This window comes from Pseudorasbora parva, chromosome 16, assembly GCF_024679245.1.
Source record: "Pseudorasbora parva isolate DD20220531a chromosome 16, ASM2467924v1, whole genome shotgun sequence".
NCBI lineage: Eukaryota > Metazoa > Chordata > Actinopteri > Cypriniformes > Gobionidae > Pseudorasbora > Pseudorasbora parva.
Window position 1 is genome coordinate 43,349,668 of NC_090187.1, and position 20,106 is coordinate 43,369,773.

Consider the following 20,106-nt stretch of genomic DNA (forward strand, 5'->3'; position numbering starts at 1 on the left):
CTGGTGACTTTTTTGTGATCTGGAATGAGGCCTGCATTAAAAACCAACCGTCCCCCAGCAGAGTAAAATATGTTCTGAGAACGTTGTGCTAACGTTCCCATTACGATATGAAAACAATGTACATTTTTTAACATTCTTTTTTCTTGGTTGTGAGAACGTTAAGGAAACATTCCATTTCCACATTCTTCAAACATCCAGTGTTGTTACATTTGAATGTTCTCTAAACATTCTGAAATAAGTTACATTTAAAAAAAGTATCCTACAAACTGACACATTTCAGAAAATGCACTCCACTATGTGTGAATAACATTTTGAGAACATTATTAAAAACCAAATCACTTTAAAGAAACATTCAATTAACATTATACTGGAAGAACGTTTGCATAACTTTGAGATAACCTTTCCAGAACATTGTGAGAATGTTCCCTTTGACCCTACAGTGATGGAAGGAGGAAAAAAAAGAGAGATGGAAACAGAATCCTCAAAACATCTTAGGCATTTGCATCGCAAAATATGACAATGTATTTTGTCATTTATATGAACGAAAGACAGCACACGTGTACCAAGTACCAGTGCCGAACGCTTGGGTTAAATTCTTCTTCCATTCATTTCCAATGCATTCATTTTTGACTGAGAACAATACAAGTGAGGCTATTTTCTCAGAACCATTTAAACTTTTCAAAAGCCCATAATTTGTGTGTGTGTGTGTGTGTGTGTGTGTGTGTGTGTGTGTGTGTGTGTGTGTGTGTGTGTGTGTGTGTGTTCACATAGCAAATGTTTTGTAGGTTTTGTACCATTCGTTTACCAGGTAAACATAAAAAATGAAGAGTACTCATTCATTAAGATAATTTAAATCCTTTGGCTTGGGAACAGAGTTTGTGTGTCCATCACAAGATAAAAAAAAAAAAATGCAAAAATTTCTAATAAATGATAATACATTTTTGTATTGATCTACTAACTATTTCACTTTTTGAAAGCTGGAATTGGAAAACCTTGGCCAAACACAAGTTAGCTAAAGCAGTAAGTTAACTATCAAAGCATATAACCTGTGAATGAAATGAAACCATAATATATATAAGGGTCTAATTCTCACTATTAACTATGATTTTTGCCTCAATAAACTCCTAATTACTGACTATTAATAGTTAGTAAGTTAGTAAAGTAGTTTTAGAATAAAAAAGGATATATTTATTTAAATATATTTTTTAGATTTACAGTTAACTTGTTTTAAAAATATATTATTGTAAATATGATTTTTTTTATGATTTCAGTCAGACAGAATACTAGTTAACTCTGAAATCATTATTATAATAGAAAATATTTTTATAATTCCAGAGTCAACCGAAGTCTTAAAAAAATATTTTTTAATGATTTCCGTCAACAGACTGCCAGAATCAGAAATCATAGGAATAAAAAAGGATATTTTTAATAAAATAAAAAAACAGAATTTATTTTTATAATTTATTTTAGTCTAAAAAAAATAATGTTTGTAAATTTGAAAACATATATTTTTCACAATTAAACTAGGTAACTGAAATAATCAGTTTTTAATCAATTTTTTATTTTTATTTTTGCCAAAAAATAAAAAAATATATATTTTTAGAAATATAAAAAAATATATGATTTCAGTCAACAGACTGCTTACTAAACTCTGGAATCATAAGAATAAAAAAAATCTTTTTTTTTTTTTTTTTTTTTAATGTAGGATTTTGCGATGTAGAATATGATCATTCATTAATGTGTGCTTTATAAGTGCCTTATCCTAGTAATATGCACGATGATAAACAACTAGTTCATAGTGAGAAGCGTAACCAAAATCTTTTTTCCTCTTATACCTATTTTGTTGCTTATTAGAGTAAAATCAAAAGTCTAGTCAGCCACTTGTGAGGTTCCCGATGTAGGCCGCTCACTGGGTTTGGGAACAGAGTGTCCATCTCAATCCATTAAACAGATTCTTCAGCTGATCCACTAATATCTGACATCTTTGCTCCACATCACACACGGCACGTCAACACTAAAGATCCCAAACCGACACACCGGGCGGACACCTGGAGATATCTTCATCTTTCTGTAGTTCAGTTCTCTTTATGAACTCTGATAGGATCAGCATTTCCTTCCGTTCCTAGGCTGAGCAACAGCGCCGATGCAATCTCTCTTTAATCATGGCTACAGTTCCTGGATCAGCTGACGGCTCTGCATAACCACAGAGAAAATCGGCCGGCCCAGCCCTGTCAAAGCGTTTATTGTAGACTCAGCGTAAGGAACTGATTTGCTAACACAAACACATTCATTGAGCTCTGCCAGGTGTGTGTGTGTGTGTGTGTGTGTGTGTGTGTGGGTGGGTGTCTACAGACTGGTCTTCATAACGTTTAATGCACGGTGTAATTCATACACTCTTCCACGCAAGTCTCGTCACCTTATGCACTTTCTAAAGCTCTTGTTTTGTTTCCTTCTCTCGTTCTCTCTCTCTCTGTCTATTCCCCCCTTTGGAAATCGATGCAAAATGCTTTATAAAAAACCAATACTCATCTCCCTGTAGCGCCTGCGGTCGTCCTTTCTCATATGGTCTTGCAATTCTTCCAGCTAGAATTTCACCATGCCCCTCCAGGCAAACACTGTTTTTCATCTGCACTTTTTTTAAAAAGCAATTAAAATGCTGCCTGTTTTTCTTTTCTTTTCCTCCTCTCCCCCCACCCGTCTCTCTGTCGCTCTCTCTCTCTCTCTCTCTCTCTCTCTCTCTCTCTCTCTCTCTCTGATCCAGAGCTTCTGCTCACACACTTTGACTGTGATGGCGAGAGAAAGCGGTTTCTGTATCCGAAGCGAGTGGATTTTGAGAGCGAGTTCAGTGTCTGAGGGCGATTCTTCAATTAGAGACACTTTTGACTGCTCAAAATCTTGAAAAATTAAACTTCTTCAACCTATGAATTATGTGTGTTGAAATATTTATCATGTCCTGAATAAAGATCTGGCCTTGATCAACCTTCATCTGGATCGGAGTATACATTTTTCACTTTTTTTGTGGAAAAGCTGGCTAGTTAGTTATAACTCCGAAATCATAAGAATAAAAAAATGATATTTTTAATAATATTAAAAAATATACACATTTTATATAACTTCAACTGAATTATAAAAAATATATTTATGTAAAAGTAGAACATATTTTTTAATCATTTACAAAAAAGTATTTTTTTAGAATTGAATTATGTAAAAAAAAATATTTAACATTTATATTTTTAATACTTCATGTTAACTTAAGTCTGAAAAAGTAATTTGTATTTTTTTTATATATACTTATATATTTTTCATGATTTCAGTCAACAGACTAGTAGCTAGAAAGTATAAATAAGAGAATAGGAATAATATAAAAGGATATTTTTAATAAATATAATATGAAATAAATATTCATATATTTACAGAGTTAACTGGTTTAAAAAAAATAAAATATATATATATATATATATATATATATATATATATATATATATATATATATATATATATATATATATATATATATATATATATATATATATTATTGTAAATATAAAAAAAATATTTTAATGAATTGAGTCAAACAGACTACAAACTAGTTAACGCTGAAATCATAAGAATAAAAAAGTCTAAAAAAAATTCCCTAAATTAAATGTATATATATTTTATATATAATAATAATATATAATAAAAATATATAAATTTATTTTATATTATATATACTCTGTAATTAATTTTAATTTTTTTTTAGCTTACTGGTATTAATATTTTTCAAGATTTCAGTCAACAGACTATAATTTCTGAGTTAACTTAACTCTTAAAAATATATTTTTGTACATTTAAAGATTTACTAACGTAACTATGTAATCATTATATACATAAAATTAAACTTTGTACCTTCCATATATATGTATGTATATGTATGTAAAGGGATGGACATGGTCAGAAACAATGCTCAGATAGGCCGTGGCATTTAAACGGTGCCCAATTGGCACTAAGGGGTCTAAAGTGTGACAATAAAACATCCCCCACACCATTACACCACCACCATCAGCACAGTGGTAACAAGGCATGATGGATCCATGTTCTCATTCTGTTTACGCCAAATTCTGACTCTGCCATCTGAATGGCTCAACAGAAATCGAGACTCATCAGACCAGGCAACATTTTTCCAGTCTCCACACTCTTTAATTTTGGTGAGCTTGTGCAAATTGTCGCCTCTTTTTCCTATTTGTAGTGGAGATGAGTGGTACCCGGTGGGGTCTTCTGCTGTTGTAGCCCATCCGCCCCAAGGTTGTGTGTGTTGTGGCTTCACAAATGCTTTGCTGCATACCTTGGTTGTAACGAGTGGTTATTTCAGTCAAAGTTGCTCTTCTATCAGCTTGAATCAGTCGGCCTATTCTCCTCTGACCTCGAGCATCAACAAGGCATTTTCTCCCACAGGACTGCTGCATACTGGATGTGTTTCCCTTTTCACACCATTCTTTGTAAACCCTAGAAATGGTTGTGTGTGAAAATCCCAGTAACTGAGCAGATTGTGAAATACTCAGACCGGCCCGTCTGGCACCAACAACCATGCCACGCTCAAAATGGCTTAAATCGCCTTTCTTTATCATTCTGACATTCAGTTTGAGTTCAGGAGATTGTCTTGACCAGGACCACACCCCTAAATGCACTGAAGCAGCTGCCATGTGATTGGTTGATTAGATAATTGCATTAATGAGAAATTGAACAGGTGTTCCTAATAATCCTTTAGATGAGTATATATATATATATATATATATATATATATATATATATATATATATATATATATATATATATATACACAGTATACAAGGAAGGTACAACGTTTAATTTTCCTGATTTTAACCTTTTAACACTCTAAACAATTATGAGAAGTTCCTCTGGAGAATAATCCGCTGTGATTCGTGACGTCTGCGTGATATAATAAAACCTGCTTAAAGGCTGATCAAGGCCATAATCAGATCTATATTCTGGGAAATCAGAATTGTTTATGCATTTACACCAGTTTGAAGAAGTTTCATTTCTTAAACACTCAAAAGTGAAGTGAAGAACTACTCAGCGCTGACTGACGGTGTGTGTGTTTCACCTGCAGCTGGTGAACCGCTCGCTCACTCTCTGTCCTGACACTGGTGGGCATGAGGGCTCAGACACACACCTCCTGTAAAAGAGAGATCTGAGCTACACCAGCCTGTTCTCATCTGCTAGTGATCCAAAGCCACCGATGGCTGTCACTGCACGTGAAGCAGAAACATCTGAGCCGAGAATATGGAAAAGCCCTACACAAAGACATGCACAAGACATCAAATATGCAAAGATATGCGATTGCAAGCATGATTTACAGGTGAGTAGGTCCAGGATGCAATAGAGTGCATTCATTACCAGACTGCTAGTTAATCAACTCTGGAATTGTACAAATAAAAAATACATACTTTTTATTTTACAAATATATACAGTACTGGTAAAAAGTTTGGAAACTACTATTTTTTATGTTTTTGAAAGAAGTATTTTATGCTCATCAAGTCTGCACTAATTTGATCAAAAATACAGAAAAAAAAGTAATATTCTGAAATATTATTACAATTTAAAATATAATTGATTCCTGTGATCAAAGCTGAATTTTCCGCATCAGTGTCACATGATCCTTCATAAATCAATAAGCTGATTTTATTTATTTTAAAACTTATAATACTCTTTTCATCATTCTTTGATGAATAAAAAGTTTATATACATACATATGCATTCATAAATATTAAATGAATTAGAAAATATTATTTAAAACAATGATTGACAGGTGAGTAGGCGGGTACATTTGAAAACACTGATAGTTAGTCAACTCTGAAATCATAAAAATAGTCAAATATACTAAATTAAATGAAATAAAATATGTTATAGATAGTACAAATATTTTGTACTTAGGAAGGCACATGATTGACAGGTGAGTAGCCAGATCCAGGACGCACCAGAATGCATTAATATTACACTACAAATATGATCACATATGTATGTTGAGTGAGTCACAAAATACTTTTGCGCCCTAAATTTTGCATTGAACACTTGTGATTGGCTCGCTTCAAACGGACCAAGATCTGTTTCAAACATTCAAAACCTTGTTTCGCTTTTTCCTTTCATGGAGCATTATTCATATATTTAAAATATCATGTGCCTCGCTGTCTTAAGCAAAACATCTGATTATCTATTGTACATATTCTGTGCGATAATTCCAGTATGAGCTCACGATCCCAACGCGATGTCTGTTAGAAACAGCCCACAGAATGAGCATGAAACTTTCATATGTCCTGTCACTTCAGCAGACTGAGCTGGAGGGAGATGAATGTTCACACATTAGTTATAGAGCGAGTTTCTTTTCCCGCTCTGCATTATTAAGGGATCAATCTATTAAAAGACACCATCAACTTAAGCTTCTTTAACTGGACTCTCTTAGCTGTCAGCTCGGCCTCTGAGGCGGAGGGCCGGGAGAGCGTTTCTTTAACTGTGTATGTGTGTGTGTGTGTGTTTGCATCCATGAGTGGGTTTCCCACTTGTCAGTGTGATCAGTGAACGTGGAACTAATGTGTGCGGACTCAAAAGTTGCTTCAAAAAGTATTCGGACACTTAAGATACACTTAATGTGATTGCATTACATGCACACTACCATTCAAAAGTTGTCCGTCTGCGCGATTTTATAATGTTTTTGAAAGACGTCTCTTCTGCTCACCATAGGCTGCATTCATTTTATAAAAAATACAGAATAATCTGATATATTATTACAATGTAAAATAGCTGTTTTCTATGTGAATATCTAGTAAAGTGTAATTTTTATTCCTGTGATCAAAACTGAATTTATCATCTTCACAAATCCTTCTCGAATGATGATTTGATGCTCAAGAAACATTTATGATTGTCATCACATTTGTGCACAACTTTTGATTTATGATTGTATGGTTTGAAGCAATAAAACAACAGATCTAGAGTTGAAAATGAAGAAAAAAACGGTGTGAACGACTTCATACTAAAAATCAATGAAGCACTAAAGTTCACGCAGCATTGGAGCAGATACAGACACTCAGTTTGATATTATGTGTCTAAAGCAATGACATTTATACATCTTTACGTATGACTTAAGTGAACAAACAAACAAAATAGAATACGCTTCGTTATTTACCACTGCTTTTGCCAATTAAAACGCAAGCGATCGCAACATACACATGGCAAAACTCACATAAACTATAATATGAACAATAAAAACCAATGGAGCAAACACTCAAGGTGCTCACTCATCAAACTAAAAATACACTTCTGATCATCTGATCAAAGTGCACTGCAAAACAAGACTAAACGTTCAAACAAGTTTTTCCAGTGTTATGAAATCAGAATTAATCTCACTCTGTGATGATAAAGCAATTCTGTGTGTCTCCTAATAAAGTCACAGAGCATGTGAAAGGGAATATGATCATATCCATGTTCAGGAGTAGTCAGACGTCATCAGAACACATATATATTACCCTCAAATATAGAATCTGGGAGAACGGAGGAACCTCGAATTTAATGAACATGATCAGCATAACAAAAATGCAGATGAATTTGGGAATGTCTCTGTATTTGCTGTGACTTGGTTCAGCACCGGAGCTACACAAACACAATGCAACACATCCCAAAAATGCTCAGGTTTGAAAAAAAGCGGTTTAAATGAGCACTCAGTTTCATTTATAACCTTCAAGAGTTCCGTCAGGCGCTTCATGGATAGAACCATCATGTGACCATTTCATGGATTCAGTTCTAATTCATTCTGAATTGAATTGAGCAGCCCAAAAACATTCTAAAAACTTGAAATAACCCTATAAAATTGAGGCAGACTTTGTTGTACATGATTCTACAATGCATATATAATCTCGCCATGGTACATTCGCACACCCTCAAAAAGCCATTAAAAAGTAAAGCACTGCTGACTGCACACTTTTACGTAACAGGACGGAGAGGCCAGGGGTCTTACCGTGAGTCTGGGTATTTGGTGAGGGTCGCCAGGCTGCTGGTGTACATGTGTCCGCCCACGTCGATGTGCACGGGCGCGTTGGCTTTGGTGAGCTGAGCCGGCAGTGGGATCCCCTGCGCGGCCAGAGGAGAGACCGGAGACCGGGTCAGAGACAGGCGTGACATGCTTCTCCCTTCCTGGAAGCAGACAAACGGGAAAGCCATGGAGAGATGATGCTGCTGCTGATGCGCCTTCACGGTGCGTTAGTGTCTCTCCCACCTTGAGCGCCTGTGCGAGACTTATCAGATCGTTTTCTCATCTGCCCCGTCGCATATTTAGCTTACAAATTATTGCCACAGCTCTAATGAAGTATGTTTGCATCTTTTCACTGGTGCCGCCCGAGGGCAGGATACGAGGATGTTTATTAACACCGTAGAGAGAGGGAGAGCGAGAGAGATACGCGAGGTGTTCGCCTCCGGGGATGGGAGAGAGGAGGGGGAAAAAAAACGGCGAGTTTCTAATTAAAGGTCGTGTTATGTGCTAGACGTGATATCCTCCGACACCTCGGCAACCAATCTGAACATTTGGGAAACGAGGGCATTGTGCGCGTTCACGTGGAATTCCAGGCATCGCTGAGGTTGAAAAATCACTCAACTTCCACCGCCACTGGATCTCCAGGATGGCAGGATCTTCCCTCGCTGCCTCTGTTAAGGCACTTTTTACTGTGTTTTCTCGACTGAGCGATTCAATGCACAGTCTTGAACGACTCTTCTACTCTTGGCTTATTTCTGCTATTTCGAAACTTTGGATTGCAGCATTTCTCATTGCACTTAATACACTGGTCCTTATTTTAAAGACAGTTTGAATGCGTGCCAACGTAAAGGTTTGGTGTAATCTTTTACTGTGTTTTCTCTGTGCACTACTGAGCAATTCAATGCCCAATCTTAAAAAAAAAAAACTCTTCTACTCTAGTCTCATTTCTGTTCTAGTGCTTTTCACAGCAATTTTGAAACTTTGGATCGCAGCATTTCTCATTGGTCCTTATTTTTAAGTCAGTTTGCATAAAAGCATCTGCTAAATGAGCAATTCAATGCCCAATCTTAAACGACTCTTCTACTCTAGTCTCATCTCTGTTCTAACTCTTTTCTAAGCATTTCTCATTGCACTTATTACATTGGTCCCTATCATACAAAAACCAAGCAATTTAATGCACAATTATCAATTGTTCCTGCACAATCTTAAACGACTCTTCTAATCTAGTTCTAGCGTTTTTTTTAGAGCAACTTTAAAACTTTAGATTGCAGCATTCCTCACTGCACTTATTATATTGGTCCTTATTTTTTTAAAGTCAGTTTGCATACAAGCATCTGCAAAATGAATGCATGCCAACGTAAAAGTTTGGTGTGATTTACAGCGTTTTATCTTGTGCACAACCAAGCAATTCAGTGCACAATTTGAAACGACTCTTCTACTCTCGTCTCATCTCGGTTCTTGTGCGATTGAGCATTTTTGAAAGCATTTCTCCTACAGTGGTCCTTAATTTTAAGACCGTTTGCATAAAAGCATCTGCTAAATGAATGCATTGGTGTTGTTTTGATTTGCATTTCACACATACTAATGCAAACGCCCAAATGCACGAATCTCCTAATTCGAATCAAAGAGCGTTCACACACAAACCCGACATCAGCTGAGTAGTCTTACTCGTGTCTAATGAAAAGCAAGCCTTTTATGCCACTTTACCTCTGGTTTGAACTGAAAGGCTTGCTTGTACACGTCAAAACTTTCCCTCACAATGCCCATGGAAATACGACTTAACATATTCCAGTTGTCATAAAGACTGCTTCATTGTGAACCTGCAGTTCAAAGGGATTTCAACGACAAGTTCTTCCATGCTGTGGCTCATTTGTGCGGCAGTTATTTTACCCATACATGGTAAACAGAAGGCGGTTGTTATGGGCTCTGCTCAGCTCCAGCGCTGGAGGCAATGTGCTGAAGGCAGACGGCAGAATTTTTCCAGGGTGTTGCCACCAAGCCCTGAGCACTAATGTTCATTTAATACACAGGCAAGATGATACATTACAGATTCCATTGAAAAAAAAAAAAGAAAAAAAAAAGACTTAAGACGTTTTGGCATATGAAGCTATCCCTCATCTCCATATAGCTACGGGCGTTGTAACCAAAAGCCCAGATATTAATGCCGAGGGAATAGTGGATTTACTCTCTCTCTCTCTCTCTCTCTCTCTCTCTCTCTCTCTCTCTCTCTCTCTCTCTGTTAAAGTGAGAGACCAGGTAGAAGAGTAAAAGTATAATACATTGTTAGTCACAGTAAAATATGGTCAAGCTTAATCTCATACAAACTCATGTTCATCACCCCAAAACACTCCATGCCCTGATCTGATGTCTTATATGTAAAAAAATAAAACCTATATTGTCGTCTCTCTCTCTCTCACACACACACCCACACAAACTCCCTGCAATGTTCAAGGGACATTAGTTCATGGCATCTGAATCTGTTCCCCCAAAATACTGTACTAATGTTTGAGGAGAAACTTGTAGCTGTTTTAAGGTAGTTGTCCCAAAACCACCTTGACCACATTGAACTGGTATACTAGCTTTGACTGTCTCCAGTCAAACTTTGAAACGTTTCATCGGGTTTCCAGCCAAATAAACGCGTTTGGTTTTAACGCGTGATGTTAGAGCAAACCGCGGACGTTCAATGAAACTTACACGTGCGATGAAATCAGCGAACGCAACGCGTTTCCTGCTTTCTTTCTCCAGTTTCACTTCGGTGCCCTACGGGTTAAAACTTCAATTCAGATCATTTCACAACATGGCGTCTCTCTCACAGCGATAAAGCTTCAGGTATGAGGCATATCCTGCTAATAACACAGGTTCTCGATGGCTAGAGGGTGTTTAATAAGGTTAGAGAATCAGAAAAGCTTGGAAAATCTCACAGGACACTGATGCGTAAATGCGGTTTTTTTTTTTGTATAGGACGCGTCGCGTTTAAGCCGCGATGCAGACATTCCAGATAAAACACAAAAGCACCGTCATACTAATCATCTACTCTACATTGTGATGAGATTTAATTAGAAATGGTACCGTTTCAAACATCGTAGGTGTCCGAATCGCGATCCGAGTCCGGTTCGATCTGCTCCCAGATGAAGGTTTTGCAAGTTTCTATCCGATCAAGCTATTCTCTTCCTGTCCGGATTGAAAACCGCGTCAAACTGCGTTAAAACACGCAATGGATGGATGTGTGTGACTATAACGAGCTGCGCTGCTGTGGTCTGGACGTGTTCAGAGCTCGAGCGCAAACGCGCGCAGGACTGTCTTACCTTCTCCAGGAGACCAGAGCTCTCCTTCCCCCTCTTGATCTTCTTATTTCTCTTAATACACGGGTATATCAGCCTCGCCACTGTCTTTTTCGGCCACACTGAATCTGCTGCTTTGCTTATGGGCAGAAGGAAGCCAATAATCCGTCTCTAAATCAGAGCAGAGCCGAAAGAAGAATTCTGACTCCGGGCTGCGCAAACGCCTCTGGGGCCACGGGATTAGAGGACAATTAACTCAAACCCGAGCAGACTCATTGGAACAGATGCAAACCTGATATTCCCCTCGATTATTTAGCCGAGCTCGCGCTCTTTCGCAAAGTAAAAATAGCTGGCGAGGGTTTAAAGTTCAGCGTATAACGGTTTACGCATCAGGCAAGTGTCACCGCGCCGTCCCTGAGACTTTGGAGAGGCAGAAAGGCTGATTTTAATCATTGTCATTTCGTCTGATGTAATATTCCCCGAGGCTCTTTCGCAAAGGCAACACATTTTCCTTCCCTGAACGAGTAAAAGTCTCTCTGGCTCGAGCAGGAGGCGCACTGGAACTTGTTGATAAAGTGGCGATAAAAGACGCGTATTCTTTTTCTTTTTTAACAAAGCAACAGAAATCGGGATCTGGACGCGGTGCTCATGCATGCGGCGCGTTTCCCCGCGCTCCTCTCTTTGCTCTAATGTCTGTGAGAATTGTAATGGCAAATTTCCTGGAGGCCATTAAAAGCAAATGACGTCTGGACATCATTCACTGCGCGCCCTCGCAGTCCGCCCGCAGCCAAATGCGCCATTTCAATTATTGCGCACGGCTAGATGGAGATGTCTGCTCCAGGATATCTCAGGGCAGACGCGCGCAACGTCAGTTTAAACCCACACAAGCACAATCTTACACTTCTAGATTCTCATTTATTTAACAGCAGGCAAACAAATAAAGACAGTTGTGTTGGGCATCGGCGGCGCGCAGTGGCCCGCGTTCCCCGCGCAGGTACGCGATTATTTATTTATCTGAATGTTTGTTTATTTGCGTGTAAATAAGTGTGAATAATTGATGTTGCGCTGAGACCCATAATTACAGAAGATCTCGCGTGCAGGACTGAGGCTTTTCATGATGTTTGGCGCCCACCAGTGTCCGTTTGGACGAATTACAGAACAGACCATTTCATACAGAAGTGATTAGTGTATAATGGTTCATTGAAGTGACATAGAATAATACTAGCTAGCTGTCATCACAAGTACAAAAATACTATTGAACATTTATAAATCACGACTGAATTCATGCTGACCTTTTGTGACAACATGCCCCAAGAGACGCATGTGGTCACACTACATGGGGTAAGTTGTCATAACGGAACCCAGTACAAATATCAGAAATATTGAAGCGAATATCTAGCACTGTTGTGTCCTGTATTAATAATTAAATATAATCATATATATATATATATATATATATATATATATATATATATATATATATATATATATATATATATATATATATATATATATATATAATTATTAAAGTAAAACAATGACGGATGGTTCATCATGATTTCCAATAAGCAGAATATATAGAATACAATAAAATAAAGTATTAAAGGATAATTAGACACATTTTAGACACAAATATTAGCGTCTTGAGTACAAAAATATTAAGAAACATTTATAAAATTCTTCTACAAATGTCATGTTGATCATTTGTGACAACATGCCCCAATAGAGATGCATGTGGTCACAATAAATGGGGCCCTCATCAGCTAAGGTGCCCCCTTCCCTCCTTTACCCTCAGAGGATTCCCATAAAAGCGTAATAAAAGCGTTCTTTTCCGTTAAAAATCCACAAATTCTGCTAATCCGTTCCGTGTTTTCCCGCTCGCTCCACAGCATCGCTCAAAGTCTGCGGCTGTGTTTGTCTTTTAGGTAAATAATCTGAAAAGATTTGACGAATGAGATCCCATAGTAATTTAATAGAGTTTTATCTTTGTAACAACTTAATAATCATATAATACACATGTATTATCATATTTTTTATTATAAATAGGATGTTACCACTAAGATGGACACCCAACTTAAGATATTTACCAGCTGAATCTTAACCATGTCAACACATGGAAGTCAGTCAGCTGTTTATTATCATGTTAAATATGCCTTTTACCCCAAATACCATAGTTTACATATTCTGTAGACAGACTTTACATAAATCATAAACAAGACCTTCGTCATTTGCTACTTAAATCTCCAATAAAAATAAATAAATAGAAAAGTGATCAAATTAGCCCAGAATCAACTTCTTCGAAAAATAATTAGAACAAAATAAATGTAATTAGTACTAAAACCAAACAATTGTATTTACAGTATGATTGTAAAGGGTTTGTTAATCATTCTCTATATTAAGATGATACTCTTAATCCCCTTATAGTGCCCCCTTTTATTTGGTTTGGGCCACTGCCCCTCAAAATGTCTGTGCACGGCCCTGACATGGGGTAAGCTGTTACAATGGAACCTGCAAATATATATATCAGTAATATTGAAGCGAACATCTAGCAGTGTTCTGTATTAATAATTAAATATAATTATATAAAAAAGTAATATAATTATTAAAGTAAAACAATGAAGGATGGTTTGTCCTGATTACCAATAAGCAGAATATATTGAATAAATTAAAATAAATTATGACTAGTTGTCACATTTTAGACTTATATAATAATGTCTCAAATACAAAAATACTAATGAACATTTACAAAATACTACCGAAAGGTCATGTGACCTTTTGAGACAACATGCCCCAATAGAGACGCATATGTATAAAATCCTCCCTCGCATCTCCCCCTCCCTCTCTCATTTCTATCAATGGGGGGAAGAGGAGGTGTGAGGGAGGATTGGGAGCCGGGACTTTTTACTGCGCCGAGCCGAAGTACTCTCAGAAGTGCTATTCCGCCATATAGTATAGTTCTCCTTTTTAACCCGCTTGGAAAAGCGTCACGTTTTATTTTATGTCATCATACTTGATCGTTCAGCTATTGGTGTAACGGTATTTAAATAGGGGAAACGTGGAGGTGTTTGGTGGCTTCTAACTTGATCTCTGTTTGGTACCATAGTGAATGAACTGGGCTTAGTGGGCTAAGCTAAATGCTATCAGATCGTCACCGCGCGTCAGAGAGATTAAGAGCACACACTGACACGAGAGAGGTGTGTGTCAACTCGTCTTAGTTAAGGGAATAACAGTTTAATATGAAAAAATGGTGAAGTTGTATCAAGCGACAAATTGGATGTTTAGTTCTCTTAACTAGTTAAATCCAGCAAAGTTATTCTAACACACATTTTTAAGTTGTGATAACTAATTGCAATAATATTTTTATAGCGCATTTCCTATATTAATGATAAAATATAATGCTTTGGCGGTGCTCTGTAGAGCTCATGGCAACAGTTGCATTGATCTGAACTGATAATCCTCTAACATCAGAAAGGCATAAAACAAGATTATTTGTTCAAAACAACTGCTTAATTGATTAGAAAATAAGGCAACCTGCACACTCCTCCAAGTATCAGACACACACTCCGCAGATCCGCGGGAGAACACTCGACCCGGGGCCAGAAAGCGCTTTCCTCAGGACGTGCAAACCGAGGACGAATGCGGTTTGTAGTTTCTCCTTCATTAATACAACACGCCTGCAGTACGTTCAATTACAGAAGTGTGCAGAAGATGTTGTAAGTTTAAAGATTTAAACAGCTTACAAAAGTCGCCCCGGGTGTTTTAGTTGCCATCAGTTAATTCCTTTAATTTATGGATTTTTCTGTTGCTGTCTGTGAGAGGAAAAGCAGAAGTGGGTCAGATTCCCTGTGATGATCCGCACCGAGATTCGTTTGACAACTGACAGTGATATCCAGAAAACATCCTGTCAACTGATGATGATGATGATGAAGATGAAGAGTGTTTAATGTGCAAATAAAGCAGTGTTGGGTCCAAAAACACAAAGGCAACCTGGATTGTGTTCAGGAAAGTCTATGCACAGATTTTCCTGATACAGTTCCTTCATATAACAAAAAAGTTAGGTCTAATTTAGACCCATAGAAACAGCTTTTAATAAAGAATACACAAAGATGCATTTTAAAGTCCCCATGAAATCAAAATTGAAGTTTTTGGGCTTTTAATATGAAATTGATATTGTTATCTGTAAGCTTTCCACAACAAAGACAAAATTCACATGTAGAAGATATAAGCGTTTCTCACTTCCGCCAATAGGAATCAATGATTTTGATGACATCACTCTGCACTTCAACTTCTCATCAGATTTTCTGTCCAATCAAATGCTCTCTAGAACCTATAGCCCCCTACATTTTAAACAGACGCTGAACGCTGAAGCTGAGATTGCACGCTTGTTCACACATTTACTAGTGCACTATATAGAGGATAGAGAACGATCAGACAGTGCACTATATAGGGGATGGGGAACGATCAGACAGAGCACTATATAGAGGATAGAGAACGATCAGACAGTGCACTATATAGGGGATGGGGAACGATCAGACAGAGCACTATATAGAGGATAGAGAACGATCAGACAGTGCACTATATAGGGGATGGGGAACGATCAGACAGAGCACTATATAGAGGATAGAGAACGATCAGACAGTGCACTATATAGGGGATGGGGAACGATCAGACAGAGCACTATATAGAGGATAGAGAACGATCAGACAGTGCACTATATAGAGGATAGAGAACGATCAGACAGTGCACTATATAGGGGATGGGGAACGATCAGACAGTGCACTATATAGGGGATAGGGAACGATCAGACAGTGCACTATATAGGGGATGGGGAACGATCAGACAGTGCACTATATAGGGGATGGGGAACGATCAGACAGTGCACTATATAGGGGATGGGGAACGCTCAGACAGTGCTCTATATAGGGGATAGGGAACGATCAGACAGTGCACTATATAGAGGATAGAGAACGATCAGACAGTGCACTATATAGGGGATGGGGAACGATCAGACAGTGCACTATATAGGGGATGGGGAACGATCAGACAGTGCACTATATAGGGGATGGGGAACGCTCAGACAGTGCTCTATATAGGGGATAGGGAACGATCAGACAGTGCACTATATAGAGGATAGAGAACGATCAGACAGTGCACTATATAGGGGATGGGGAACGATCAGACAGAGCACTATATAGGGGGTAGAGAACGATCAAACAGTGCACTATATAGGGGATGGGGAACAATCAGCCAGTGCACTATATAGGGGATAGGGAACGATCAGACAGTGCACTATATAGGAGATAGGGAACGATCAGACAGTGCACTATATAGGGGATGGGGAACGATCAGACAGAGCACTATATAGGGGATAGGGAACGATCAGACAGTGCACTATATAGAGGATAGAGAACGATCAGACAGTGCACTATATAGGGGATGGGGAACGATCAGACAGAGCACTATATAGGGGGTAGAGAACAATCAAACAGTGCACTATATAGGGGATGGGGAACAATCAGCCAGTGCACTATATAGGGGATAGGGAACGATCAGACAGTGCACTATATAGGAGATAGGGAACGATCAGACAGTGCACTATATAGGGGATGGGGAACGATCAGACAGAGCACTATATAGGGGATAGGGAACGATCAGACAGTGCACTATATAGGGGATAGGGAACGATCAGACAGAGCACTATATAGGGGATAGGGAACGATCAGACAGAGCACTATATAGGGGATAGGGAACAATCAGACAGTGCACTATATAGGGGATAGGGAACGATCAGACAGAGCACTATATAGGAGATAGGGAACGATCAGACGGTGCACTATATAGGGGATGGGGAACGATCAGACGGTGCACTATATAGGGGATAGGGAACGATCAGACAGTGCACTATATAGGGGATAGGGAACGATCAGACAGTGCACTATATAGGAGATAGGGAACGATCAGACAGTGCACTATATAGGGGATGGGGAACGATCAGACAGTGCACTATATAGGGGATAGGGAACGATCAGACAGTGCACTATATAGGGGATAGGGAACGATCAGACAGTGCACTATATAGGAGATAGGGAACGATCAGACAGTGCACTATATAGGAGATAGGGAACGATCAGACAGTGCACTATATAGGGGATAAGGAACGATCAGACAGTGAACTATATAGGGGATAGGGAACAATTAGACAGTGCACTATATAGGGGATATGGAACGATCAGACAGTGCACTATATAGGGGATAGGGAACGATCAGGCAGTGCACTATATAGGGGATTGGGAACGATTAGACAGCGCACTATATAGGGGATGGGGAACGATCAGACAGTGCACTATATAGGGGATAGGGAACAATTAGACAGTGCACTATATAGGGGATGGGGAACGATCCTACAGTGCACTATATAGGGGATGGGGAACGATCAGACAGTGCACTATATAGGGGATAGGGAACGATCAGACAGTGCACTATATAGGGGACAGGGAACGATCAGACAGTGCACTATATAGGGGGTAGAGAACGATCAGACAGTGCACTATATAGGGGATAGGGAACGATCAGACAGAGCACTATATAGGGGATGGGGAACGATCAGACAGTGCACTATATAGGGTAGAGGGAACGATCAGACAGTGCACTATATAGGGTATAGGGAACGATCAGACAGTGCACTATATAGGGGACAGGGAACGATCAGACAGTGCACTATATAGGGTATAGGGAATGATCAGACAGTGCACTATATCGGGTATAGGGAACGATCAGACAGTGCACTATATAGGGGACAGGGAACGATCAGACAGTGCACTATATAGGGGATAGGGAATGATTCAGCCAGTGCACTGTGTAGGGAATAATTGTAAGCTTGTCCTTTAACTTAAATGTGAAGATTAGAAATATTATTGGTTTTTACACCATGATCTGGTCTGAGATTTGCTTGATGTCTATGCATCTGGCAAGTGCTTTTATCCAAAGTGACTTTACAGTGTTTTCAAGCTTTTATTTCTGAAATACATTTTTATGAAGTTATCTGAAAACAGAATGAACCTCTTTGGTTCTTGCTGAAGCTCAAACTTGATAATAATAAAAATAATAATAATAATAGCCCTCAAAGGATCAAAAAGGTCTTCATTTGTGGTCTTAAGATAAACGAAAGTCTTGGGTTTGGAACGACATGAGTTATTAATGGAAGAAAGCATTTTTGGGTGAACTATCTCTTTAAATGTCAATCTAATTCAAATTTCAGTTCAACTTATGATGTGTTGTGGCCAATTCAAAGGCACTCTTATGAATTGTTAGGGAGACAAAAAGAAATTTTCACATTTATGCCGTTGTGTATTATACATTTTGTCTGGTACTTTGAGTTGTTCCTCAGTGAATGTTTCTGTCATGAGAACATCAGAAACGCTTCTTGTGCTCATCGTTGTGCATCTGTCTTTGATGAATCCATCGCTCTGGGCGACTGCAGTGCGCCTATAAAAGCAATAAAAGCCAACAATGGCTTTTCAAAAATTAACGCAGCATCTCCATATTGATGAGGAAACATATCCAATCTTTGCTTTTGCCTTTCTTTAAATGTCACTGTGATGGATGCCATATTTTCAGCATGCCATAATCAACTGTTTTTTGATATTTTGAATAATGCGGCTTTTGAATTATAGCCAGCAAAAGGAATAATCACTCAAATATGGGAATGCACATGGTGGGGGTATGTAAATGAGCGTGTATGCATTAATGCATGACCCTATAAGAATAACAATCACGCCTTCCGGCACTAAAGCAGGTGTCGTTAATAGTCACGCCGGAAGCGCTGCGCCCAAACCCACTGCCTCCTCGCTGGTCTATTTTCAGCCCTGCATTTCAACGTCTCTTGTTATTATTTTACGGTTATCTGAGCCCATTCAATGGCCTTCATGTTCTGCTGTGTGCCACGGTGAAATGGGTTTCATGGACGTCGTCTATATTTGTATGTCTCTATGAGAGAAAATAGGCATGCGTTGTACATCTGCATGCGTGAGTTTATTGAGCAGGTATTTCCAGCTCTTATTATTGCTGAGACAGATGCGGCCCATTACTACACAGACTTTTTAATTATGCACAAACAAGTGCTCCAGGACTACAGGGTGTGGAGGAAATGCATTTTATTTTATCATTACAAGACTTTTATATCAGGAAGTCGCTTTTCAAATAATCATCATGCCATTTTGTGAAATATAGCATGCATGCATATACACATACACACACACACACACACACACACACACACACACACACACACACACACACACACACAGACACACACACACACACACACACACACACACACACACACACACACACACACACACACACACACACACACACACACACACACACACACACACACACAGCTCCCCCCAGTGGACATTGTCTCTGAGTGTGCTGTATTGGAGGGAAAACTAAATTATTTGAAAATAAAGTAACTTCTTGTTTCTGTGGATTTTTCTACAATCTTACACTAATTATGGAATCCCATTAACACCACATAGAGAAAAAACATTTGAAATTACAAATAAGTCAAAATTATGACGTGTCATATTGATCAGATATAAAATTAATAATTATGACATAAAAAGTCCTATTTATGAGATAAAAAGTGATGTTATGAAATAAAAAAACTGACATAGTACATCGAAATTATGATAAAAAAATTACATTTATGGGATAAAAAGTGAAAATTATGACAAACGTCGACAAACTAGGTTATATTTAAGAAATTATGGCAAAAAAGTCAAAATTATGAGGCAATTTGTC

At 38.3% G+C, this 20,106-nt stretch overlaps 1 protein-coding gene across 3 annotated transcripts in view; it reads right to left on the reverse strand.

The window, feature by feature from the left end:
• Nucleotides 1-20,106, reverse strand: part of LOC137043058 (BTB/POZ domain-containing protein kctd15) — a 56,890-nt gene that overhangs the window by 28,818 nt on the left and 7,966 nt on the right. The window contains exons 1-2 of one of the 3 annotated variants that reach the window (XM_067419126.1): nt 11,326-12,098; nt 8,009-8,184 (exon numbers count right to left, since the gene is read on the reverse strand). In XM_067419126.1, coding sequence (XP_067275227.1) covers nt 8,009-8,172 — 164 coding nt within the window. In that variant the 5' untranslated portion in view covers nt 8,173-8,184; nt 11,326-12,098. The other 2 variants (XM_067419125.1, XM_067419124.1) reach the window with 2 other exon arrangements.